The following is a 23,596-nucleotide window of genomic DNA, read 5'->3' as shown; positions in this document are numbered from 1 at the left end:
CATAACCTTGCCTGAGAAGCCCCGGGTCCTTCAAATGATTCATTCCATTGGCACATAGGTTTAAAGTACTATAACCAGCCCTGGGAGGAGCGATGCTGCTGGTTCGCGGTGCAGTCATTTTGTTTGATCGGATGCGGTCGATTGACAGCATAATTGTTCTTGCGGTCTTGCGTGTTGCAGTTGGTTGCCGGATGTCTGGAGGCGAAAATTGTTTATGTTATTTTACAACTTTCCGGCAAAGAAAGAAACGGAGATTTTTGTGGGTATCATGTGGATGGTCGCAATAGCGACAGACGAATACAACGATAGATCGTTCAAGTCGCTCATTTTTCGGGGGCATCAGGGAGTCGTTCAATCACATATTTGCCACGGGCGACACTCATGATGGGTGCTCCAGGAATCTTGCTATTATGGAGATTAGAATTTGACTGGTACAGGGCAATGTTATCGAGATGTGGTTTACATACCGAATACGTCTCTTAAGATCACGATCGTTTGTGGCGACAATGTAGACACGGTGCTTGATGACACGGTCAACCAGGCAGTCATCAGCATATGTTCCCTTGTGGTCACACTTGACTCGCTCGAACCGAGGGTCTTTGGCCACACGTAGAGCAAGTCGGTATTTCGGGCCAAGCTTCTCCAACTCGGCAAGTACACAATCTGTGACGATAGGAATACATTTGGCGTATAAACAATCGAGCATGGTCGGAATGACCTCGAGTTTGTGCTGGATGGTGTGGGAGATGAAATTGGTATCGACCAGCACATTGTATGGGGGGGCAAGGGCCGTGTTGAACTGGAAGAACATTGACGAAGGAGCTTGGGGGCTAGAGGTGAACATGTCAGTGTAATTCTTGGAATATTATTATATGGTGTACTTACGCCTCTCTCACAAGGTCATCCTTCTTTGTCTTCTCTTTGCCTTTCTCTGTCTTCTCTTGATTTTGCTTCCTATAAGCGACCATTAGCAAGCCGCAACAAGGCTGAGTTGCGTAATTGGGACGAACAGGCGATTGTCGCGCATAGAAATGGCTCTCTTGGCCAGCGCATACTTGCGAGTCTTTTTCTGAACTCCCATGATGACGAAATTTGTATGGTGATAGTAGTGAAGAGGTTTTTTTTCTCTTTTTCTTATCGGGGAAATCTATCTCGGGTTCGGGATGACTAATCGTATCGATGGCCCCGGAGGTATCCCGCTTGTCACCTGGGCCCGTCTTCGAAGGAACCTCTTGTCTTCAACTATACTCGGCAGCACACTGTTAAACGTTCATTATGTCCAAACCGGATCCAGATTTCGATATGGCGAAGGTAAGCATCTCTATTTCAGCGCTCGCAAGCAGCACCTATTTCCCTAAACTATGTTGCTAGGCAACCCCCTCTACAAGCTGATCCAAGTTCTAACTCATAATATAGGTACTGGCAGATCTTGCAAAGTGCGTGGGCCTTCCTATAGCTTACATGCATAATTTCATGATATTGACATATATTTAGGGGTGAAATGACAGCCTCGGCCCTAGAGAATCATCTCAGCGCAATCGAAAGCCAAGTTGATGAACTCTTGGCATCTTTCGAAAAGCAGAGTAATACTGCAGCAGAGGCTCCATCTGCTGATGGAACAAACTTGAATCAACCGGGCTCGGATCAGGATCACAAAGTAGAACCGTCAAATAGTCCACCCAAGTGATATTGGCCATCGGAACCCTTCTCTACAACTCCGTTCTCTGTGATAATCCCATCTATCAAACTCGCAGGAGTAATATCAAATGCTGGGTTCCAGACATTGATCCCTGGCGCGGCAATCTGCACGGTCTCGATCGTAATCTGGTCGGTGGTCTCGGACCCCCCGGAGGGACCTTTAATGCTGGTCACCTCGGATGCTGCACGTTGTTCAATGACGATATCCTCGCCCGATTTTGTGGCCATATCGATGGTTGTGAGTGGTGCTGCAACGAGGAACTTGACACCATGGTACTTTGCCAATACAGCAAGGGCATATGTGCCAATTTTGTTGGCTGTGTCACCATTGGCTGCAACTCTGTCCGCTCCCACCACAATCGCATTCACGCCCACTTTGGTATCTGCGAGCAAAGCGGCTGCCATAGAATCCGTGATGAGTGTAGCCGGAATTTTATCGTGAACCAACTCGAAGGCTGTAAGGCGAGATCCCTGGTTGTAGGGTCTAGTCTCTGTGCAATAAGCGTGGCGTAGGATGTTCTTCGAGGCAAGCGAGCGAACCACGCCCAATGCTGTTCCATATCCAGAAGTGGCGAGAGAGCTAGAGATTCAGTGTTAGTGAGAACATCCAACGTATAACGGATAGCGCAGTGGATCAGCCCTACCCAGTGTTACAGTGAGTCAACACAGCAACTTCTGAATTCCCTGGCTTGGCCGCATGAGTGGCGATCCATTCTGCGCCATTGTGTCCAATTCTCTTGTTATCCTCGAGATCCTTTCCCATCATATCCTCTGCTCCCTGGATAAATGCGGTGGCAACGTCGAGGCCAGTAGAGCCCGATGCTTTCGTCCGATTGATCACTAAAGCCTCCAGCTTGCGTGCAGCATCGGCGAGATTGACGGCAGTTGGCCTACTCGTCACCAGATAAGCAAGCTTCTCTGTGATATATTGGCACACCTCTTCTGATGATTGTGAAAGCTTGTTGCTATCCACAGCAGAGGTTAGTTCGGCAGCGAGGGCAAGCATTGCTACAATAGCAATAGCAGGTGCCCCGCGAACTTTCATATCTTTGATAGCGTGCCATCCATCTTCCGTAGTCCGAATGGGAATGTATTTTTCGACAAATGGAAGCTGTAACTGATCCAGGATCTCAAGGTTACCCTTGCTGAACTTGATTGCCTGCAACATCTTCGTAGGTGATGGTCAAAATTTCTGCAGAGGGAGGCGCGAGGAAAGAACCTTAAAAAAGTGCTGCGGGGGACCCCTCCAGGGCTCAGTTGGGCACTTGGGAAAGATTACTTAATCAATGCCCCCGAGGGGTACCTACAATACCAGTACAAAAAAGGTACAACCTTCCCAGGAACATACCTCCAACGTATATATGGAAGTTAACCAAGTCATAGCGGGGTCAAATGCCTATGTATTACTGCGCGAATATACTTGGCACAATTTAAAACACAAGGTCAATGGCAAATCGCCGCATCACCGCAAAACATTACCAAGCCGTCTGACAACAGTGGATAAGCTCATGGTCATAGACACCAATGTTGGGCTCGGTACAAAGCAAGAAAAACAGGAACCCATAGGTACGTAGCCTCCATAACCTCGGGCTCGCAAGTCTGATCAACTGCATCATAAGAAGAGTTGGTCAACCATCGCCTATACTTGTATTCTGTCTTCCTAGCCAGAAGATCCCAAATCATTGTGATGGCACTCACAGCGCATCTTTCTTATCCACCTGCAGGTTGTCATAGGTGGGCCCAATCGCTAACATCGAACAGTGTATTTTCGGATCAACTGGAAGAGATGTAGAGTACTGTAGATTCTAGTGAGAAAGATGTCGCGCTAATCATAGGGTTTGAAAACAAGAAAGGATCGACAAACCATTGTTTCCACGCACGAAAGCATCCCCGTACTTTCGACGTAGTTTTCCGTTCACGTATTCCTCGGTCTTTTCAAGGGCGATGTTCATGTAGCCATCAACTGATTGCAATTCACCTATAGGCGCATTAGAAGCAACACCACTGGATATTGGAGAAAGGTTCCATACCCTTGAATACCACTCCAGAATTCAGCTTCACGATCACAGGCGCACCGATGATCTCACTCAGAAAGACAGAGGGATCTTTCCCTTCGGAGGTTGGGGCCACGTTCTCCATATTGATGATATGGTCTGGAATCTATAAATGTTAGTCAGAGCAAAGCTCAAGGGCAAAATGGGGAGACATGCTAGGTTGAGATGTGTTTTGAAGTAGACGGAGGGATGAAGCATTCGAAAGTCAGAGACGAGGAAGGCGGTGAGGGTGATGGACTATCGCAAGCGGGGCGGGATCTGCTGATAAGTTTTCTTAGGAGATATGACACCGCCATTATATTCTGCCGGTATTGCCGGCCATACTATAGTACCCTTTTTATTAGCTTTGCAAAAACGCTTTCAAAGTATTAAAATAGTTAAATATTGATAGACATTGGGTTCGAAATGGCTATCTACAAACAATTAATACGAAATCAAAAGGAGAGATGTCCTGGACTGTTAAATATTCCATTTGTCAGAAAGTGCGTTAGTGCAGTTTTAGTAGGCGGTATGCAGGACGGTGTCCCATGAGGCTCCACTATACCTATTCCAAGTCTAGAAAGATTGATAGCTTCCCTCCACCTCAACCCCCAATTGTTTGGATCATTCCCGGGCCCTCATGTCGCACTTTTCGCTCTTCCACTAACATATCGCTGATTATAATAAGGTTTCCCCTGAGCCACCTCCAGAACCAATCTGGTCATCGTCATGAGCTTTTTTAAAAAGCCCTCGTGGGCGATCAAGAATACGGGGGAAACTGGCACTGATTTTTATCGACGCTCGGAACAGACGTACTCTGATATCATTGCTGCGAACCGTGAAGCGCACCAGAAGCAGCCAAAAGCGCAGGGAATCCCAGAAGATACCGAAGATACTGAAGACGCAAAAGACGCAAAAGATACAAAAGACACAAAACGAAAGAAGCGGCCTCGGCTTTCTGACGAGAAGGGTAAAGGGCGCGATGATAGCAGTCCAGTGCGAGATGTAACACCCGAGGTTGATAGCGTTACTATTGCGCTACCAGAGCCACAGGATCCCTCTGGTTCCTCTCATAATTTCTCGCCCGAGTCGGTTAAGTCAGCCAAACAACGCGAGACAACCCAAATACGCAGCCCAGAAAACCGCGTGCCCCAGTCACCACAGAAAGCCAGTGGTCGGGAACCTATAGCTGCGCTGCCTGTCCGGCCAGTGATTGTTCTGGAGGATGACTCGGAAATTCAAAGCCCTCGGCCTATTCCGCCTCCACAGCCTGTTCAACCGCCCGAAGTTCCAGTAGATGACCCTGTTGTCCAAATTCTCATCTCTTCTGAAATTTCAAACACCAAACCATTACTCGTCCATCGAAAAATGTCACAGCGGCTAAGGGATGTGCGGTTGGCATGGTGCGATCGCCAAAATTTCGACCCGCATATACAATCATCAATCTACCTTACCTGGAAGGGCCGACGTCTATTCGACGTAACAACTTGCAGGAGCCTAGGCATAAACACTGGCAAGAATTCTGGGGGCTTCCTTGGCATTGATGATGACTCTGCAGACCAAAAAGAGCTGCGCGTACACATGGTAGCCGTTTCCGATTTACCTCTTCCGGTCAATCAACCAATTACCTCGCCTGACAATGACAAGCCCCCTACTGAGTCGCGGTCTCCAGAAGTTGACCAGGGTGAGCCAATAAAACTTACTCTGAGGAGTCCTGGACACGACGATTTCAGAATCAAAGCAAGACAGAAAACCCTAGTCTCGCGACTCATATCGGCTTTCCGGGATAAACAAAAGATTCCTGTGGATAAAGATATCTTTATCATATTCGATGGGGACAAACTCGACCCCGATTCATGTCTAGCCGACAATGACATTGACGATCTAGATCTGCTGGATGTCCAGATCAAATAATCCGCCTTGGCGGATCTGAATAATAGCTGATCAAGGCTAATCAAAACTAATCAAAACATCCGGTTTGAATCTAGGAAATTTCTGTAGGATAATATATATAAGATTTAGAGTAAATCAACAATGTCGGGCTCATCAACTGCTAGTATGGGGTATCCATATCGATCACATGATATCCGATAAGCCGTGGGGCTCTTATTTTTTTCCTCCTTCGGAGGGGCCACCGACATTATCCATTATCCTCTAAATTGATCTCCTATCTAGATCCGATCGATCTCTACATACCTGAGCAACATTCCCAAAATCTCCCCATCGATAACCTATCAACAATCACCCCAACCCCGCCATAATGAAAGTGATCACCGCCAATTTCGTGACATGCGCCGTTAAGGAATGCAAGACATCACCAGCCTCATTCCCATTACATTTCCACGATGCCGAGCTAGAGCAACAGGAACTTGATTTCCAGCCCGAATTCATCCGCAACATCCTCCCCCGAATTGACTGGCAAGCCCTGCGCACCATCTCCAACGAGGTAATGAACAACCACCAATTCAAACCCGTTGTCCACCGATATCAATTCCAAACTAACATCTTGCGTGATCTAGCTTGGATTCCCCAGTCTTCCGGAATCGAAACCCGAGAACGAGGCTCTCGACAACGAGCAGACATTGAAGGACTTGCACCGGTTGCTACTTGAGACGCACGTCACAGAAGGGAAATTGACCTGCGGGAACTGCGGTCATTCATATATGATTAAGGAAGGAATTGCGAACTTCCTTCTTCCAAGCCACCTTGGTGAGAAATATATTCTTTTTGGCTGTATTCATTTTGCTAATCTTTATCAAGTCTGAACACAACCACATGCGCTCACCATTGCTTCGCAAATCGATACCCCAGGGCTAGGAGTCTTTGAGAACCAGTCTCTCTTCCTTTCCTTTTCTTTTCTTCGAAAGAGGACCCTGTGCAGTAGCACTAAGGTTATCAGATATCCGAGTCGAGTTCTTCTGGGATTTGACACATCTACGCTCTCACGTTGCTTTCTAAGACTTTTGCTCCAGGGCCATGAGTCGAAACGGAAGGCGGAATTCTTCTGGAATTGGTATATTGTACAAGAGAGTTTGTAGTTTATGAAATCACGATTGCCATTGATAAATGCGTCAATGCTCCCACCCTGAAAACGCCAGCCTGATTCAACGCCACCCGGTAGATGGGAGTCAATATGCCTCCCGAAGAGTTCGCTAGATAGATCTCGGAAAGTGGGTTTAGTTGAGGAACCCTTTGCACCCCGTTGAGCCACAGAGACATGGGATGCGGTCATCGCTGTCCCATTCTCTCTCGAATTTGTAGTCGTACGTTAGCTCCTCATCTGATAGATTTTATTAGCATGTGTGTTGTTTTCGTGAAGCGAGCTCTGTTCACATACCCCTTTCGATATCCCTGAGCGCATAAATCACAATCCGTTTACTGCCATCGACCTTGATGATCTTAGCAGTGCAGTTGGGTGTACAGCTGTGATTGATGAATCGTGCAATTCCTCCTCTCTTTGTCGCATCGATGACGGTGTTCTCGTCGATTCGGAAAAGATAACTGCTACCGATCCCGCTCTTCAGGTATCTTCTTTCTCTCATATCGGCGACCTGTTGACGCACTTTCTCTCCGACATACTCAATGATCATGTCATTGGCAGTGATATTCTCCTCAGCATACAAGCCCCAGTTGTGAATGGCAGAGCGAGCGAAGCGCACAGGCTTCTTGCGTTTCTTAAGCTGGTTGAATCGAAGAACGTCTCCTTCGCCGCTCGCAGTGGGAAGGGCCTGCTTTTGCGCATTGATGTCTGCAATGAGCCGGCGGTTGTTGACTCGTGTTGACCGGGATGTCGATTTTGATATTGTTTTGGCGGCAGCAATTCTGGCAGCTTCTGCTGCTGCTGCCTGAGGGTCTGCCTTAGCATTCGCCTCACGCTCCTCGCGAGCTTTCTGAACCTTGATCCGATGAGGCAAGTATTTGGATTTTTCTGCCTCAAGAATCCTTTTTCGGCCTTCCGTCCGCGCAGCTCCTGTGGTATTTTGCACATAGTAGCCAGGGATACTGATAGCGTCCTGGGTCATGCCGGTTTCCAAGCCATTAAGAGCCTTGATCTCCTTCTGTTTCCAACCCCATGCAGCAAGGTTTCGAATAATTGATTCTGACTGATCCCGTAGGACTTCTCGCAAAAATCGTAGATCTTCATCGTCCTTGACCAGGTGTTGCCAACCATCCAAATCAAGCACGATAGTTTCATCATCTTCCACCGTTGCGCGGGGCTCATCCTTGGAGAAGCCCCAATCAATCTCTGTTTTCGGCTCATCAACAGGTTCGGCCTTCCACGTTTCGCTAAGCGAAAGGCCATCATCCTCGGGATGTTTGTGAGAGACATGCTCGGTGACTTGGTCCGCGGGCTGATCGCGCGTTGGTAATTTGTGGGCATCTTCTGCGAGATCATCACCAACAACCGCGGGGATTTCCAGGTCCTTAGTTGCACCCTCATGTCTGGCTTCTTCCGAGTCAATGCCGAATAGCTCATCTTCCTGTCGCTGCCGCTTTCGTGCTTCATCATCTTCAATCAGTCGCTTTCTCTTGCCCGACGTGGGAGACAACTCAAGTTCATGAGAAAGATCGCCGGCTTCATGTGTGGCATCTAAATCATCCACAACTTGATCGCCGCGCTCTTCGTCCCCTTGGAATGATCCCACATCGTCCGACTGGTATCCTCCATCCTCCGATGACGCTGAACTTGCGCGACTGGGGGGTCGGCTCTCTCGCTCGTCGACATCCTTAGCAGCAGGAGTGCGCTGCTCGTCGTCTGAATCTTCATCATCGTGTAACTGCTGTAAGCGATGATACAAGGGCCGGACTTCCTTCTTTCGCAGTGGCTGCCTGCGCCGTTCGTCGAGGAAGGCAGCACCCGCATTATCAAGACCATGGGCTTTCCGGATACGAGGAAGAGCAAGGACGTTCAAGCCCGAAGATCTGAGAGGGTCTCGCCCGGCAGACATTTCACCTCGAGAGCCAGGGATGCTGTCAATTTGGAAAACGGATCGTTTTGTACCTTCAGGGTCCGAAATACCCAGCTTTTCCCTTTTGGCCGCATGCTTACTCGGTTCCAAATAGTCGTAAAGAGCCGGAGCAGCTATGCGTGACTTGACGTCCTCGAGAAGCTTGTCCCTCAGGTCGCGAATGATGATAGACAATACCTCTCGGCATGGATCCAAATCAAGCGCCCGCTGCTTTTTCTCTTCCTCGATATCCAAGTCGGCTTCTTTCCTTGTCCGATCCTTTTCGGCCTTGTCTCGTCGTTCGGTGCGGAGGCGTTCGGGGCTGGGACTTCGCTCGTAGTTCGGGTTCCCGTAGGGCTGGCTCTCCATGTTCATGATATAGGTAAACAGGGGTTGCATGTGGCATAGTCGGTAGCAGCGTTCGGTTTCCTCCTCACCCCGGCGCGAATTCTCGAAGATGATATAGTAACCGGTTTTGTCACAACGAATATGTCTGTATGCAAAGAGCCTGAGTCTCTTCCTTAGGTGGGGAACCGTTGTGCTGAGAACAGGGACGTAACAGTGCGCAATGAAAATGTATGGATCGCGTTTGATCTGACTCAAGATAGGAGTTTCTTCGACCAATGATTGTACAACAGGGGATCGGACACCGGCCCTAGGACCTTCTGGGATAACGACCCCCGGCCGTAGAGATGACCTGCCCGAGGGACCTTTGGGCGCAGTTGGTGGTGGTTCGCTTTTCTTGATCTGGATATCTGGTCTCGGCTCACTTGCGGGCGGAAGTGGAAGGGTACTCTTAGATCGCTGAGACTCGACTGCTTTCGCGGCCATTCGATCTGAGACAATCCCGTCGCGGTCCAGCTCAACCCGAATCCTGCGTGCACCAATGCGTTGTTCTTTCTTGCATTCGAAGTATGCACGCCGCGCTGCGCTAGATGCCGATGCCGGGCCATTTCCCCGGGCTGAAGTGCTATCTTTGTATTTGATGGAGCAGATCCCCAGAAACCGGCCGGTGATAGGGTCTGTGCGGTTTTTGATTTCGGCCACCTCTCCAAAGCTCGAGAAAAGTGCGCTGATCGGGGCGATCGGGGTCAAAGGATCGAACCCAGTTACCACAACCTGGATGGGAGGTCCGGGGCCAATGCTCGTTGCCACATCGTATGACCATGGCCTTAGATTGTAAGGCGCGGGGCGGTATTTTGTCTTCTGCTTACAACCGGATCCACGGGTATAATTGGCAATCGCACGACGCGGATCGGGTGGCGCATCTGTTTGGCCATCATTCACGATGTCCACATATTCGAGCTTTTTCCGTTTTTCCTTCGACGAGGTCCGCTTGTCTAGATCGGGATCATACACAACCTTGCACCCTCTCACACGGAGCTCAAGGTGTCGAGTTTGCGACTGGGGGGTCGGAGGGGTGTCGATTGGTGTAATGGCAGATTTGGAGATTTCCGGATTTGACTTGGAAGAAGTACCCGGAGAACCTCCTGCTACCTTTTGCTGTGATGGACTGGTTACTTTGCAAGGGGGTGATGACTCCGCATTAGTGAGCGGTGTCAGTGTATCAATTTGTGATGGGATGGGATTTGCCGTGGGTGGAGGTAGCCCAGTCCTATCCTCCACGCTTTTCGCCTTGGCGGAAATGGTCAATCCAAGCTCGTTGGGGGCCGATGGGGTGCGAGCTCCCCCCTCGTCTGTACCGGGTTTGAGAGGCGTCTCACCGGTCGCAGGTGTGCTTGAAGGGAGAGACACTGGACAATCCAGGATCCTTTCAGAAATTTGTTCACCCTCGACATGTAATTTCCGTCGTTCCTGCGCTGTTTTGAAGCGCTTCTGCTGAAGGACTGATGGGGCGGTGGGGAAGAAATCTGCAAAGCCAGCCGAGGCGCGTGACATGGTGAAAGGTTGGCTACACGCCAAAGACCGTGGCGCGATCAGAAGGCAGCATCCTTGACTCTGGTGATTCGGCTATTGCGGACACATGCGACCGAGAAGGTCCCGGGACGGCAGAATTGAAGAAATTAAGATGAAGGAGCTTATGCAGAAGTGTATCTGGAAAGAGATGATCAAACGAAAAGAGATCAAAGGAAAGGGCTGGAAAGCGATATCCAGGAGCTGGTGCCGTTACGCGCAAATCAAGAGTTTGCAGGAGGCTAAGACGCGATGGAGCGGAAGGAAGTGGAATGGTGGGGACGCGGGAGTTTGACCTTCACGCTTTCAAGGGGGGACTCCTAGGAAAAGAAAAGGAATAATGAAGTGCGTACAGAGTAAAGGGAATATAATTAAGGTACGAAGTGATGAAGTTCCAGTTCAAGTTCCCCGGAGCGGTTCAGTAACATTGAATGATTCAGCAAGCCTATTGAGGGTTTTTTTTTTTTTTTTTTTTTTTTTTTTTTTTTTTTTTTTTTTTTTTTCTTCAAAGGACTCGAGTGACTTTATCGCGACTTACTTATTCACTACAACCACGCGTATGATTGAGGTACCTTATAAGTATCTTTGGGCACTCCATTGAAAAATCAGTTTGATCTTGCATTATTTGAATGTTATTCAAAATGATTGATGATGTTAGCCTTGGGATTGGTCTTGCATTAATTGATTGTTATTCAAAATGATTGCTGGTGGTAGCCTTGGGATTGATCTCGTTATTAGGTTTTAACATAAAATCCAAGTCCACGTATTTGATGTCATAGTCCGATATATATATTCTGTACGGAAGTACTCTAGGCAAACATTTGAACATTATTTAGTAAGTGGAATATATATCTCTACATGTAATCTAGATAGAAGATTAAGTATCGAGTGCTCTAAGGTTTACCATATAGTTATAGGTATAGCCCTCTGTTCTCTCGAAAGCTGAGGTCAGGTAAGGCTGGTGAGGCTGATATGAGGCTGATATTAGATATCAAAAAGATTAACCGTACAGCTTATCCACATCATCTGAGGCGTACACTAAGGTAACATAGTGGGTAATCCTTCTCACGTACTCCGCAAAGATAAAATATGTAGGTACTCCGTTGTGGAATAGTACATGGGCAAGGGGTATAGAAGCGTGGAACGTCTATCGAACCTTTTCCAAGGTTCCTTTTTCAGGGGGATCCTCCGTGCACTAAGGAATGTGCCGGGCCACTAAATATAATTATAGATTTTTCCTATATAAATTTTGGGTCAGTCAACAGCTCCGCCACGTTTTTTGTTTCTCGTTCCAATTTAGCGTATTGTTAGGAAATAGAAACCCGAATATCAAATTGACAAGGCAAAACAAGGCCAAGGAAATAAATATATCTTACTATTAATGGTACCATCTTCCGTCTGCAGATACTATTTTAGTATTTGTAAATTTATATGACTCCAAAAAAAAAAATATATAAAAAAAAATAAGAAAGTGAGACATTCCCCTAAGAACCAAAATTGGTCCGAGCACCTCCCTCATTGGACCAAAGCTTGCACAGAAAGAGCTAATAATAATCCGCCCCTCCCCCTTCTCTTGCCCCCCCCTCTATAAATACGAAACATCTCTGCCCTGTTTGTTTCTCTCAATCCCATTTCCCTTTCCCTGCTACTTTCGTTTAATCCTCTCTACAATCTTTACTCTCTCAATACCCCATTGTTTTTTTCCTATTCACTTTTCATCGCCCATCATGTGGTATGTTATTGTCTACTTTCCTCAATGGTAATATACTCACAATCTGCTTAGTGGAATCTTTGGCTACATCAACTACCTCGTCGAGAAGGACCGCCGGTTCATCATTGACACATTGCTAAATGGTGAATAGCTCCAAAGGTTCTTTCAACCTATCAACCTTTTACTCACCGTTATTTCCCCGCAGGCCTTTCCCGATTGGAATACCGTGGCTACGACTCGGCTGGTATGGCCGTGGATGGCAACAAGAAGAATGAAGTCTGTGCATTCAAGGAAGTTGGCAAGGTGGCCAAGTTGAAGGAACTCATCGAACAGAGCTCAGAGGACATGAGCAAGACCTTTGAGTCTCATGCTGGTATCTCTCACACCCGTTGGGCCACCCACGGCACCCCCTCCCGCCAGAACTGCCACCCCCACCGGTAAGTCTCCTAAAATTGACACATTCAGAGATTAAGAAGCTAATTGGATTGTTGATAGTTCCGATCCTAACTGGGAGTTCTCCGTGGTCCACAACGGTATCATCACCAACTATAAGGAATTGAAGGCTCTGCTGGAGAGCAAGGGCTTCCGTTTCGAGACCGAGACCGATACCGAGTGCATTGCCAAGCTCGCCAAGTACCTCTACGACCAACACCCCGACATCGAATTCACAGTCCTGGCCAAGGCAGTCATCAAAGAGCTTGAGGGTGCCTTTGGTTTGCTGCTCAAGTCTGTTCACTACCCCCATGAAGTTATTGCTGCCCGTAAGGGTTCGCCCCTGGTCATCGGTGTGAAGACCTCCAAGAAGATGAAGGTGGATTTCGTCGATGTTGAATATTCCGAAGATGGTGTCCTTTCCGCGGAGCAGGCCTCCCAGAATGCGGCTGCCAAGAAGTCTGCCACAAGCCTCCTTGCTCCTCCTGACAAGTCGTTGTTGCACCGCTCCCAGTCTCGGGCTTTCCTCTCTGACGATGGCATCCCCCAGCCCGTCGAGTTCTTCCTCTCTTCTGACCCATCTGCTATTGTGGAGCACACCAAGAAGGTCCTCTACCTTGAGGATGATGATATCGCTCACATTCACGAGGGACAGCTCAACATTCACCGTCTGACTAAGGATGATGGCACCTCCAACGTCCGTGCCATCCAGACCATTGAACTTGAGTTGCAGGAGATCATGAAGGGCAAGTTCGATCACTTCATGCAGAAGGAAATCTTCGAGCAGCCCGAGTCTGTCGTCAACACTATGAGAGGTCGTCTGGATGTGACCAACAAGAAGGTCACCCTCGGTGGTCTCCGTCAATACATCTCGACTATTCGTCGCTGCCGACGAATCATCTTCATTGCCTGTGGTACCAGTTACCACTCGTGCATGGCTGTGCGTGGTATCTTCGAAGAGCTTACTGAGATCCCTATCGCAGTCGAGCTCGCCTCTGACTTCCTTGACCGACAAGCCCCAGTGTTCCGTGATGATACCTGCGTGTTTGTCTCTCAGTCTGGAGAGACCGCTGACTCCCTGATGGCTCTTCGCTACTGTCTGGAACGTGGCGCCCTGACCGTTGGTTGTGTTAACGTTGTCGGATCTTCCATCTCTCTCCTCACCCACTGCGGTGTCCACATTAACGCTGGTCCCGAGATCGGTGTTGCCTCTACCAAGGCATACACCTCTCAGTTCGTGGCTATGGTCATGTTCGCTTTGTCGCTGAGTGAAGACCGTGCCTCTAAGCAGGAGAGACGCGAGGAGATCATGGAGGGTCTTGGACAGATCTCCGAGCAGTTCAAGCAGATTTTGAAGCTCAACGACCCGATCAAGGAGCTGTGTGCCCAGTCCTTCAAGAACCAGAAGAGCTTGCTGCTGTTGGGCCGTGGTGCTCAATTCCCCACTGCCCTCGAGGGTGCCCTGAAGATCAAGGAAATCTCATACCTCCACTGCGAAGCTGTTATGTCTGGTGAATTGAAGCACGGTGTTTTGGCTCTTGTTGACGAGAACCTTCCCATTATCATGATTCTCACTCGGGACAACCTGTTCACCAAGTCCTTGAACGCCTACCAACAAGTTATTGCCCGTGGCGGTCGCCCCATTGTCATCTGCAACAACGATGACCCCGAGTTCTCATCCGCCCTGACCGAGAAGATCAGCGTGCCCAAGACTGTTGACTGCCTTCAGGGTCTGCTCAATGTTATCCCATTGCAGCTGATCTCTTACTGGCTTGCCGTTGGCGAGGGACTGAATGTCGATTTCCCTCGTAACCTGGCCAAGTCGGTCACTGTCGAGTAAATGTTTCTTTAGGGCAAGGTTAGACGATTCTTATGATCCGGTCATCTTTTTATCTTTAGGTGTTTTCAGCTTCGAGACAATGGAATCTCGTTTGTTTTTTTATCACCTATAATTTACCATAAAGAATTCATTCGTTCTATGTGATTTGTACTCGATTGACTGTAAAATCATTCCATTGGGCTAATTGCGCTTAATTGCCGTGTTCGTTAACATTCCCCGCCAAATGCGGGACCGAGGGATTTCGCCCCTCAAGCACTTCTGATTCATAAACATTAGTCAAGCTCAATTCTACACAATCCCCAACAACACCTTCTTTCTTCTTCCTTTGAAATAACAATCCCAAACAAAATGACTACTATCAAAGGCCCCGGCGCTGCTCAGACCCACGATGGTAAAAGCAAATCAACCCTCGGCAAAACTCCCCCGCTAATACCAATTTGACAATAGGCTCTGGACTCCGCGTTGCGATCGTGCACGCCAGATGGAACACAGTCATCATTGACCAACTGGTAGCAGGTGCAAAGAAGACCCTCCTGGCAGCCGGCGTGACAGAGGACAACATCACAGTCCAGACAGTTCCCGGCAGCTACGAGCTGCCCCTCGCAGTGCAACGGTAGGCATAATCTCCTATATAGCTACTACAGCTACTATATAGCTTTAACTAACATTTCACAGTCTCTACGCCGCCTCCCAGCTCCAGGCTAACTCCTCCGGCGAGGGCATCAGCGCCACCGACCTCCTGGCATCGCCCACTACCGAAGTGTCCGGCTCGGCCGGGTCTACAAGCTCCAAGAAGCCTTTCGATGCTATTATCGCCATTGGTGTCCTCATTAAGGGCGCTACTATGCACTTTGAATATATCGCTGACGCCGTCAGCCACGGGCTCATGCGTGTCCAGCTTGATTCCGGTGTCCCTGTTATCTTTGGATTGCTTACTGTTTTGACAGAGCAGCAGGGATTAGAGCGGGCTGGTCTTGGGAATAGCGGTATGCACAACCATGGCGAGGACTGGGGCAGTGCTGCCGTGGAGTTGGGATTGAAGAGGAAGGAGTGGGCTGAGGGCAAAATTTTGTAATTGCGATAGATGGTTGTATCTTTGAGGGCTACGGTGGAAACCCTACATATTTGAATTTTGGAAACAAGTTGGACGGTAGATTGTTTTGGGAGAAAGGAAACACCTTCACAGAACCATAATTCTTTGGGAGCATAATCTATTACATATTCACTCTTCCATCTGTTCGCCTTGACCCTTGTCCTCCTCTTCTTCATCCTCCCCTTCCAGGGAGCGCTTTGCTGCTTTCTCTGCTTCCTCAAGGAGCTCCTTGGGAACTTCCTCATGGCGACCCTTGGTGGGTCCATCAACTGAGCTGATCCACGTCATCTCGAGCTCGAAGTCCTTATCCTTGCTGTCCTCATGGGCAACATAGATAATACGGGCAGCTTCCTTCACACCATCTGCCAAAGACAGAGTACCCGAGGTCAGGTCCAGTTTCTCGAGTTCAGCTTTGGCAGCCTGTCGTCCTTTGCCAGTAGCAGCACCGTAGTATCCCTACCAATTCCTGTCAGCATATTCAACCACATCACAGAATTCTCAACATACCCAATACAGTCCACTAGGCTCAATCATGTATAGGCCAGGACCTCCGGCCTTGGCACCCTCGACCTTTCCACCGGAGCCGGACTTGGGTCCAGAACCGACCTGTCCATCAACTGGAAGCTCCGCCTCGGTATCCCATCCACCAACAATAGCAGTTACACCAAAGGGCCGTACGCTGGAGTAGAGCGTGTAGGCCTGCACATAGCCACCCAAGCGATTGGCAAGCGCAGAGGTCGGAATGGGACCTTTGTATGTGCTTCTCCAGGAGGAAGCCTCATCTCTAGCTCTGGAAACGAAGTGGCGACCGTCGGGGACGAGTCCAGCGGATACCTGGGTAGAAAGAAGCTGATTAACAACGGGGTGTTCCAAAGCCTTCCTGGCAGCACGGTTTCGATGTAAAACGCAATATGTTGGGAAGAGGCGGTATGGATAGAAGGGATCTCACAATTCCGACATGACGATCGACTGTCGCGATTCTCTTGTTCGCGCCTGGCTTTAGGAGCTTGCTAGTGATGATCTTCTCAACTGCCAACACTACACCATCCTTGCATCTGATTCCGACAGCCGTGCCTCCGTTCTCGACTGCCTTGACGGCATATTCGACCTAGTTGGTATGGTCAGCAACGTGAAGCTGGGTTCTGTGGCTCGTTCACGAGCTGGATTGTGTTTGGTTTACCTGGAAATTCCGGCCGTCTGGCGAGAACACCGAGTTGGAAAGATCGTACCCTGTGCCGATTGACGTCTGAATAATCACTCTGTTAGCTTGATTGGGATACAAGATAGCACATTGTGTAGATCCGAAGCTGACTGACCATGATTTTGGTGATGCGATGCGGTGAGATTCAAGAATAACAGACGTCACCGTAGGTAGGCCGAAAGGGTTAATCTGTATATTGGACAGATAAGAAAAGAGAATGGCCGGGTTGGAGGGTGACTATTGATAGGTAGGGTGAGGTTGGAAGCTCTGGGGATGATAACGGAGGTTCCTAGGCACTAAGCAGTGACGCTGTCGCGTCACGGGGTTGCCTGGCAGAGCTTCTAGTCACATGACCGCGAGATACCTAATTGGTACTTTGGTTTGTATGTCTTCTCTATGAGCTTTGAAAGTACTATTGAGTATCTTATAGTATTGTGTATAGTACATATAATGGACATATTATGGGCTCATTCTGGGTATATTATAGACATAATATGCAGTATAGCATGATCATCTCCTAGTGGCCCCTCGGACTGCAGCCCAACCGAACAAGCACTTGGGCATCTTCCCCCTCGGCCTAAATAAAAAAACATAAACGCAAACTCTTTCTAACATTCAGTTTTACAAGGAACAAACATTCACTCACAGTTTCGACATTCTCCCATTCACTCGGATATTGTTCAGCTAGACAGAAATCCACCCCGCCATGTCTTCCTCCATACTACATCAGTGCCCGCACTGCGGGCATGTCTCCGATATCTCAAATGCACTTGCAGCCTTTATCGAGAACCCTCACTGTAAACAGGTAGACTATGCTCATTCATATTACTACGCCAAGAACCTGACCAGGTGTATATATATATAGTGCGGCATGTCTGCTTCGGAAAGCGACTCGAAAGTGCAGGACGAACTTTCCGCTCTGTTTGACAGACAAATGAGTATGACACAACTGCATCCCGCCCCTAGAGAAACCGTCCTGCCACCATCGCCAGAAATCGCATACAGCATTACCCAACACTACCATCACTCGGCCCACAGAATCGCCCAGCACACAGATCAACCCTCAAGCATCGATATTCTGAGGCATCACGGCCTTGATCCAAACACCCTTACCCAGGATCAGCTAGCTCTCTTTGAAAACGCCGATGCAGAGCAGAGAGAACGACTGATCCAAACATGGCAGCTGTACTCGCAGTTTGGAACTGAAGTCAGTGCCCCTGCTCCGGACTTTGCTATGCATGATTCTGCTATGGACTACAGTGGGGATGGAAATGTCTATACCGATGCTGAACCGTACATGGTATCTGGCTACGAGAATGCTGCCAACCAAGCTCCTCATCTACCTAAAGAACCCACCACTGGTGAATCCTATGTTCCCTCAAAGGACCCGGTGTATCAAGGCCAGCAATGGTGGGAGATGACCAGAGCTGCTCCAATGGAATCACAATATGGCGCATTTCAAGAGATGGGACGATACTACCCTAGCTGTGGTGTATACCACCATTAGTTCTGTCATAAATAGATCTATTGAAACGAATTCCATTTGTACATATTTTCCTATCATTGTTCTTCCTGCCCCTTTACCTGGTTAACTATCCCTTTGGGTGAATGCATTCTCTTCGAGTGGAAGCTGTAGTCTTTGTTAGCTAGGATGTCTATAGTGTGGATCCTGAGTAGGTTTATGATAGCACGAAATATTGAATCAAATCAAAGATCACAATAACCATATCCTGGCTTGCTATAGACACAATATTGAAACAAATGATAGTTCTACTTTGACACTCTGAGGTTGGCTGGCAGAAACATTTGACCCTGAAAATAAGAATGGCAAGAGCAAAGGACCCATCCATTTTAGGAAGGTACGTGAGACTATAAAAGGACTCCTCCCACCTTTCTTTCTCTTCTCTTCTTCCTCTCTCCAATCCTCCCTGTCTCACCGTAGCCCACTGAGCCAGCGCAGAGGGTGGTCCTCGAAAGACATCAACACCAAGTTGTTGAGGCCTTCGAAGGTCCGAATACAAATCAAACTCCCAGTTCTCGTGCGAGTCCTGATAAGTTGGTGACTGAACTCTTGGAGTTCAATAGTCACTGGCAGATCCCACGGAATACATGGATAGGAGGGGTTTTTAACCCCGCCTTCTCTCATTGTAGCTAGTTGTCTACTAGTAGGTAGTTGCCCGAATATATCCCAACTAGATTCTGAAGCCCCCTCCTGAGCTAAGATATATATAGTTAGTGGCCTGGCCTGCCCTGAACATCTTGTTTTTGGGATTCTGAACAGAAGTGTTGTGTCAAAAGGGGATGGAATTCTTTGATTCTAGATACATATTTCTTCAAGAAACGATCCGTCACCCCAAAAATCAAATATTGATTTACCAGAAATCAATGCCATGTCCAACGGTGAAGATAAAGGAGTGTTCGCCATTGACATTTTCATAACGCATCCATCACACGCCAACCGGGCATCCCTGAGAGCTTGCATATCGAAAAAGTAGTCGATAGTGTGCCAGTAATCAAAAAGAGAGTTATCGAAAAATCTCTATTGATACATACAGCATCACGAAACTTAAAGTAAAGGAGACACTGGGAAAAGTCAGCCGATTGATTCCACATATAGGATAGATGAAACTGTACCTTTACTCATCATCTTCTTCCTCGAGAGCAGCCATGGCATGAGCGAGAGCGTCGCTGGTACGCTTGACCTCATCGGCGGCATCAGCGGCACGCTTGGCCTTGTAGCAACCTTGGCCAATGTGGCCGCACCACTTCTGAAGGACCAAGGGCAAGTTTCGGGCCATGGCCTCGGCGAGGGCATCTGCCGAGCGCTTGACATCGACGGAGGCTTCGGCAGTTCGCTTACAGCCCTGGCCGATGTGGCCACACCACTTGGGGAGAGTCTGGGGAGAGGCAACAGCGGCGGCCTGGACGGAGCCAGCGGCGAGAACAGCGAGGACGACGGAGGTGGCCTTCATCTTGATGGTTTTGGAATTGGAGGATTGGTTTGGAGAGAGAGAGATATTGAGAAAGCTCGATGATGGAGATGTCTGGGGAAAAGAATCGGAGAAGACGAACTGCAATGAGATTTATATATCCATGAAGATTAGGTATCATCGCTGGTTCAATAATAGTCCCGTTATTGGGAAGAACATGTTGGGCGTGAGTTCGAAGGTCCTAGTTACTCTGAATAGAGGCATGATTCTGAATAGAATTCTTTGTCGATCGTCATCACCCCGAATAGAGGTACTGTTCGAGGTTCCCCGTTCTGAATAGGGTCCTTATTGACCGATGTCCACCTGCCAATCCAATAATGAACTGATGTCTCGTGTTGAGAGGGTCTAGGGCAAGCCATGACCTCGAATGCTTTGACAGAGAAATAGACTAGTAAGTCAAGTTAGTTGAGCTAGAGTATATTAGTTCAGGTCATGTAGATATATCTTTTGTTCAAGTTGACCACTGAGCTTAGGGTTGACGAAGGTCGAGGACCGGAAGAAGATATGAATAAGAATTGACGAAAGAAATTGAACTTCGAAGGAATAAATGAATAAGGATGTAGAGTTTTTATATTTCATTGTTTCATTGTAGTTGTATCCATTCAGATAAGATCGGGCCGGCGCTAACCACATCGATGCCGAGCCCATCCGGAGGCTTTTTTTCCCGTTTTCACTGTTCCCTTTTCCAACCCCCTCGAATTTGGTGATTCGTGATTCTGTCCCAATTTCTTTGTTTAAACTCTTAATCAATTGAAAATGTTCTCCAGAACGGCACAGCCTGCTCGGGTAAGCTCACATTTTTTGCTTTTTCCTTGTTTCCGCTTTTCCGCGACAGTCCTTTTCAAGCCAGCTGGGCGCTTTCGCTAACCTCTGCTCTATAGACTTTGCTCCGCAGCGCTTCCGGAGCTTCCTCTCTCGGTCGCTCTGTTCCCGCCAGAAGTACGCCATTGATCTTTTCTGACGTGTCTCGAAATTCCCGCTAACCCAATTTGCGCAGCCTTCGCCAGCATTCAGTCCGATCTCTTCAAGCCCACCAAGTACGGTGGCAAGTACACCGTGACCCTCATTCCTGGTATGCCTCACATATTCTGCGCCTTCTCTGCTTGAAATTGCGCATACTCTGGACTAACACTCGACAAGGTGACGGTATCGGTGCTGAGGTCGCCGAATCGGTCAAGACCATCTTCAAGGCCGACAACGTCCCCATTGAGTGGGAGCAGGTCGATGTTAGCGGTGTTGACGCCGGTAACAAGCACTCCGAGGAGCTTTTCCGCGAGTCTCTGGCCTCCCTCAAGCGCAACAAGCTCGGTCTGAAGGGTATCCTCCACACCCCCGTTGAGCGCTCAGGCCACCAGTCCTTCAACGTTGCCCTGCGTCAGGAGCTGGACATCTACGCCTCCATCTCTCTGATCAAGAACATCCCCGGTTACGAGACTCGCCACAAGAATGTCGACCTCTGCATCATCCGTGAGAACACCGAGGGAGAGTACTCCGGTCTCGAGCACCAGTCCGTCAACGGTGTTGTCGAGTCCCTGAAGATCATTACCCGCGCCAAGTCCGAGCGTATCGCCCGATTCGCTTTCAGCTTCGCTCTTGCCAACAACCGCAAGAAGGTTACCTGCATTCACAAGGCCAACATCATGAAGTTGGCCGATGGTCTCTTCCGCAGCACATTCCACAAGGTCGCCGAGGAGTACCCCACCCTGGAGGTGGAGGACATGATTGTCGACAACGCTTCCATGCAGGCTGTGTCCCGTCCCCAGCAGTTCGACGTTATGGTCATGCCTAACCTTTACGGTGGTATTCTGTCCAACGTCGGTGCTGCCCTCGTTGGTGGACCCGGTGTTGTCCCCGGTTGCAACATGGGCCGTGACGTTGCTGTCTTCGAGCCTGGTTGCCGTCACGTCGGTCTTGACATCAAGGGCAAGGACCAGGCCAACCCCAGTGCTATGATTCTGTCTGGCTCCATGCTCCTGCGTCACCTTGGTCTCGATGATCACGCCAACCGCATTTCCAAGGCTGTCTACGATGTTATCGGTGAAGGGTGAGTGAATTAATACCATTTGTGAAAGATGACCAAGCTAACTTTGTTTTAGCCGCATTTTGACCCGCGATATGGGTGGTCAGGCTACCACTCACGAGTTCACCCGGGCTGTTTTGGACAAGATGGAGGCGTCTCTGTAAATTTTGGAATCCTCCGCACTCCAATATACCTACCGCTACGATTGAGGTTGCTGCCTGCTGATCCTTGGAATGTGTCTTGCACACCATGAATTGGTTGGTGTGGTCCTCATTTGATGTATTATCTTCCTTTCAATTTAGCTCGAAACGTTCCCCGGCAAATTATAGCAATAGACACTTTTTCTTTTGTGATCATAACGTGGACATTCATTGCATTAATATTTGGGTATAAACATCAAAGAAGGCCAATCTTCAAAGGGCCAACTTCATATCACGGTGCCCAGGTAAAGAGCTTCAACCTCCAACCTGTTGCGAGGCCTCAAGCAGACACACAATCGACCAACTTGACCTAAGTCGAAATTGTAAGTGGCCCACATGAGCATCCCTCGACAAGACTATGTGAACAAATTCCGATTCAGGCATTTGGATAACGCCCAAGGAAATGCGCATACATAGACAGGATGGGTTATATACTTGAAGGGGAATGACTTGAACACCCTTTCCCAGGCTTTTTTCTCCTTTTTCTCCTTCTCTTTTGATTGAATCCAAAGACGAACGGCATAAACAAAGCAGCTCAATCAGAAAGCGATTCGTCGTTTGCGACCAGTGTATCTGGAGGTAGCCTTGACGACCTTACCCTTCTTCGCCATCTGCTCCTTCTTGTTCAGAATCCAAGCCTTATCTCCCTTCCTCGGTGGCCCACGAGCATTATTGATCTCCGTAGCCTTCCGTCTAGCATCCAAGACACTGACATCATCCATACCGTTCACAACACCAGTAATATCACCAGTCAGACCACCACCACCAACAGTCAAAACGAGATACAACTTGCTACTCTTAGTGCCGGGGTCATCTTCAAGGATACCCGCACCAAAGCCCGCTTTGATTGCAGCCCCACTGATCATACTCCGCTGGACATCGTTCTTGGGATAGAACTGGCAAACCGCACGTCCACCCCGACGAAGACTGGCATACAGACCTTCGAAGAAGCGTCGCAAACGACCTTCAGGACTGACATCGCTGGATTCCGCATTGCACAGCCACTGGATCGCACTGATACTGATCGCGGCGTCGAATGTACCCGGTCGGAATGGCACGCCTTGTCCGATATCCGCGAGGAATAGATCGCCTTCCACATCTCGTTGTAAAGCCACGTCCAACATGCTGGGTGAAATATCCATTCCGATCCATGTGTGCGGGCCGCCGTCTTCGGGCTCGACTTCCGATAGCATTTCGCCGGAGAGACCGGAGCCACAGCCGAGATCGAGGATGAAGGATGGGGATTTTAGGTCGAGGAGTTCCAGTGCGCGACTGGTCATGCTGGCTTGGATGTTGCGAATTCGCGAGGATTTCGTATACTTTTTCGATTCATTGTCATTGTAGAACAAGTCCGGTGGGCTGGAGGTTTCGAGTGGGATTAGTTTTGTTTTCAAGATCTGTGGAATAGGGTCAGACAGTCATACAGGATATCTTCAGGGCGCGACATGGTGTGTGGTATTGAATGTGCAAGTTGGGTAAATTGGAAGTTTAGAAAATCAATAAATTATTTTTGGT

General features: G+C 48.7%; 13 protein-coding genes across 13 annotated transcripts; 6 read left to right on the top strand and 7 right to left on the bottom strand.

Moving 5' to 3' along the window:
• Positions 1-323: 323 nt before the first annotated feature.
• PGRI_043080 (rRNA-processing FCF1 family protein) lies at positions 324-1,081 on the bottom strand (the record flags this gene model as incomplete). Its single annotated transcript, XM_040792021.1, has 4 exons — positions 324-405; positions 468-830; positions 886-954; positions 1,011-1,081. The coding sequence occupies 4 exons, from the start codon at positions 1,079-1,081 to the stop codon at positions 324-326; spliced, it is 585 nt and encodes a 194-aa protein (XP_040643931.1).
• Positions 1,082-1,650: 569 nt separating this feature from the next.
• PGRI_043070 (S-methyl-5-thioribose-1-phosphate isomerase) lies at positions 1,651-2,866 on the bottom strand (the record flags this gene model as incomplete). Its single annotated transcript, XM_040792020.1, has 2 exons — positions 1,651-2,278; positions 2,343-2,866. The coding sequence occupies 2 exons, from the start codon at positions 2,864-2,866 to the stop codon at positions 1,651-1,653; spliced, it is 1,152 nt and encodes a 383-aa protein (XP_040643930.1).
• A 526-nt stretch (positions 2,867-3,392) lies between these two features.
• On the bottom strand, positions 3,393-3,837 carry PGRI_043060 (U4/U6-U5 snRNP complex subunit LSM6; the record flags this gene model as incomplete). Its single annotated transcript, XM_040792019.1, has 3 exons — positions 3,393-3,445; positions 3,563-3,676; positions 3,729-3,837. 3 exons carry the CDS (start codon positions 3,835-3,837, stop codon positions 3,393-3,395), a joined length of 276 nt encoding a protein of 91 aa, XP_040643929.1.
• Positions 3,838-4,460: 623 nt separating this feature from the next.
• PGRI_043050 (small ubiquitin-related modifier domain-containing protein) lies at positions 4,461-5,645 on the top strand (the record flags this gene model as incomplete). The annotated part of the gene is made up of 1 exon (XM_040792018.1): positions 4,461-5,645. One exon carries the CDS (start codon positions 4,461-4,463, stop codon positions 5,643-5,645), a length of 1,185 nt encoding a protein of 394 aa, XP_040643928.1.
• A 346-nt stretch (positions 5,646-5,991) lies between these two features.
• On the top strand, positions 5,992-6,496 carry PGRI_043040 (RNA methylation protein TRM112; the record flags this gene model as incomplete). Its single annotated transcript, XM_040792017.1, has 3 exons — positions 5,992-6,177; positions 6,251-6,440; positions 6,492-6,496. 3 exons carry the CDS (start codon positions 5,992-5,994, stop codon positions 6,494-6,496), a joined length of 381 nt encoding a protein of 126 aa, XP_040643927.1.
• Positions 6,497-6,907: 411 nt separating this feature from the next.
• Positions 6,908-10,579, bottom strand: set1 (histone methyltransferase SET1; the record flags this gene model as incomplete). Its single annotated transcript, XM_040792016.1, has 2 exons — positions 6,908-7,011; positions 7,069-10,579. The coding sequence occupies 2 exons, from the start codon at positions 10,577-10,579 to the stop codon at positions 6,908-6,910; spliced, it is 3,615 nt and encodes a 1,204-aa protein (XP_040643926.1).
• A 1,742-nt stretch (positions 10,580-12,321) lies between these two features.
• On the top strand, positions 12,322-14,577 carry gfa1 (glutamine--fructose-6-phosphate transaminase (isomerizing) GFA1; the record flags this gene model as incomplete). The annotated part of the gene is made up of 4 exons (XM_040792015.1): positions 12,322-12,326; positions 12,378-12,448; positions 12,511-12,742; positions 12,801-14,577. The coding sequence occupies 4 exons, from the start codon at positions 12,322-12,324 to the stop codon at positions 14,575-14,577; spliced, it is 2,085 nt and encodes a 694-aa protein (XP_040643925.1).
• Positions 14,578-14,925: 348 nt separating this feature from the next.
• Positions 14,926-15,652, top strand: PGRI_043010 (lumazine synthase RIB4; the record flags this gene model as incomplete). Its single annotated transcript, XM_040792014.1, has 3 exons — positions 14,926-14,968; positions 15,025-15,190; positions 15,253-15,652. 3 exons carry the CDS (start codon positions 14,926-14,928, stop codon positions 15,650-15,652), a joined length of 609 nt encoding a protein of 202 aa, XP_040643924.1.
• A 147-nt stretch (positions 15,653-15,799) lies between these two features.
• PGRI_043000 (proteasome core particle subunit alpha 7) lies at positions 15,800-16,989 on the bottom strand (the record flags this gene model as incomplete). Its single annotated transcript, XM_040792013.1, has 5 exons — positions 15,800-16,126; positions 16,178-16,504; positions 16,620-16,778; positions 16,851-16,916; positions 16,987-16,989. 5 exons carry the CDS (start codon positions 16,987-16,989, stop codon positions 15,800-15,802), a joined length of 882 nt encoding a protein of 293 aa, XP_040643923.1.
• An 816-nt stretch (positions 16,990-17,805) lies between these two features.
• On the top strand, positions 17,806-18,378 carry PGRI_042990 (uncharacterized protein; the record flags this gene model as incomplete). The annotated part of the gene is made up of 1 exon (XM_040792012.1): positions 17,806-18,378. The coding sequence occupies one exon, from the start codon at positions 17,806-17,808 to the stop codon at positions 18,376-18,378; it is 573 nt and encodes a 190-aa protein (XP_040643922.1).
• A 1,129-nt stretch (positions 18,379-19,507) lies between these two features.
• PGRI_042980 (mating alpha-pheromone PpgA) lies at positions 19,508-19,843 on the bottom strand (the record flags this gene model as incomplete). Its single annotated transcript, XM_040792011.1, has 1 exon — positions 19,508-19,843. The coding sequence occupies one exon, from the start codon at positions 19,841-19,843 to the stop codon at positions 19,508-19,510; it is 336 nt and encodes a 111-aa protein (XP_040643921.1).
• A 774-nt stretch (positions 19,844-20,617) lies between these two features.
• PGRI_042970 (isocitrate dehydrogenase (NAD(+)) IDH1) lies at positions 20,618-22,045 on the top strand (the record flags this gene model as incomplete). The annotated part of the gene is made up of 5 exons (XM_040792010.1): positions 20,618-20,647; positions 20,743-20,800; positions 20,859-20,933; positions 21,002-21,905; positions 21,958-22,045. 5 exons carry the CDS (start codon positions 20,618-20,620, stop codon positions 22,043-22,045), a joined length of 1,155 nt encoding a protein of 384 aa, XP_040643920.1.
• A 575-nt stretch (positions 22,046-22,620) lies between these two features.
• Positions 22,621-23,528, bottom strand: PGRI_042960 (18S rRNA methyltransferase BUD23; the record flags this gene model as incomplete). Its single annotated transcript, XM_040792009.1, has 2 exons — positions 22,621-23,440; positions 23,506-23,528. The coding sequence occupies 2 exons, from the start codon at positions 23,526-23,528 to the stop codon at positions 22,621-22,623; spliced, it is 843 nt and encodes a 280-aa protein (XP_040643919.1).
• Between the last annotated feature and the right edge of the window lie 68 nt (positions 23,529-23,596).

Source organism: Penicillium griseofulvum (assembly GCF_001561935.1).
Source record: "Penicillium griseofulvum strain PG3 chromosome Unknown contig_89, whole genome shotgun sequence".
NCBI lineage: Eukaryota > Fungi > Ascomycota > Eurotiomycetes > Eurotiales > Aspergillaceae > Penicillium > Penicillium griseofulvum.
Note: the sequence above shows the minus strand (reverse complement) of the source record. Positions and strands in the feature narration are given on the sequence as shown.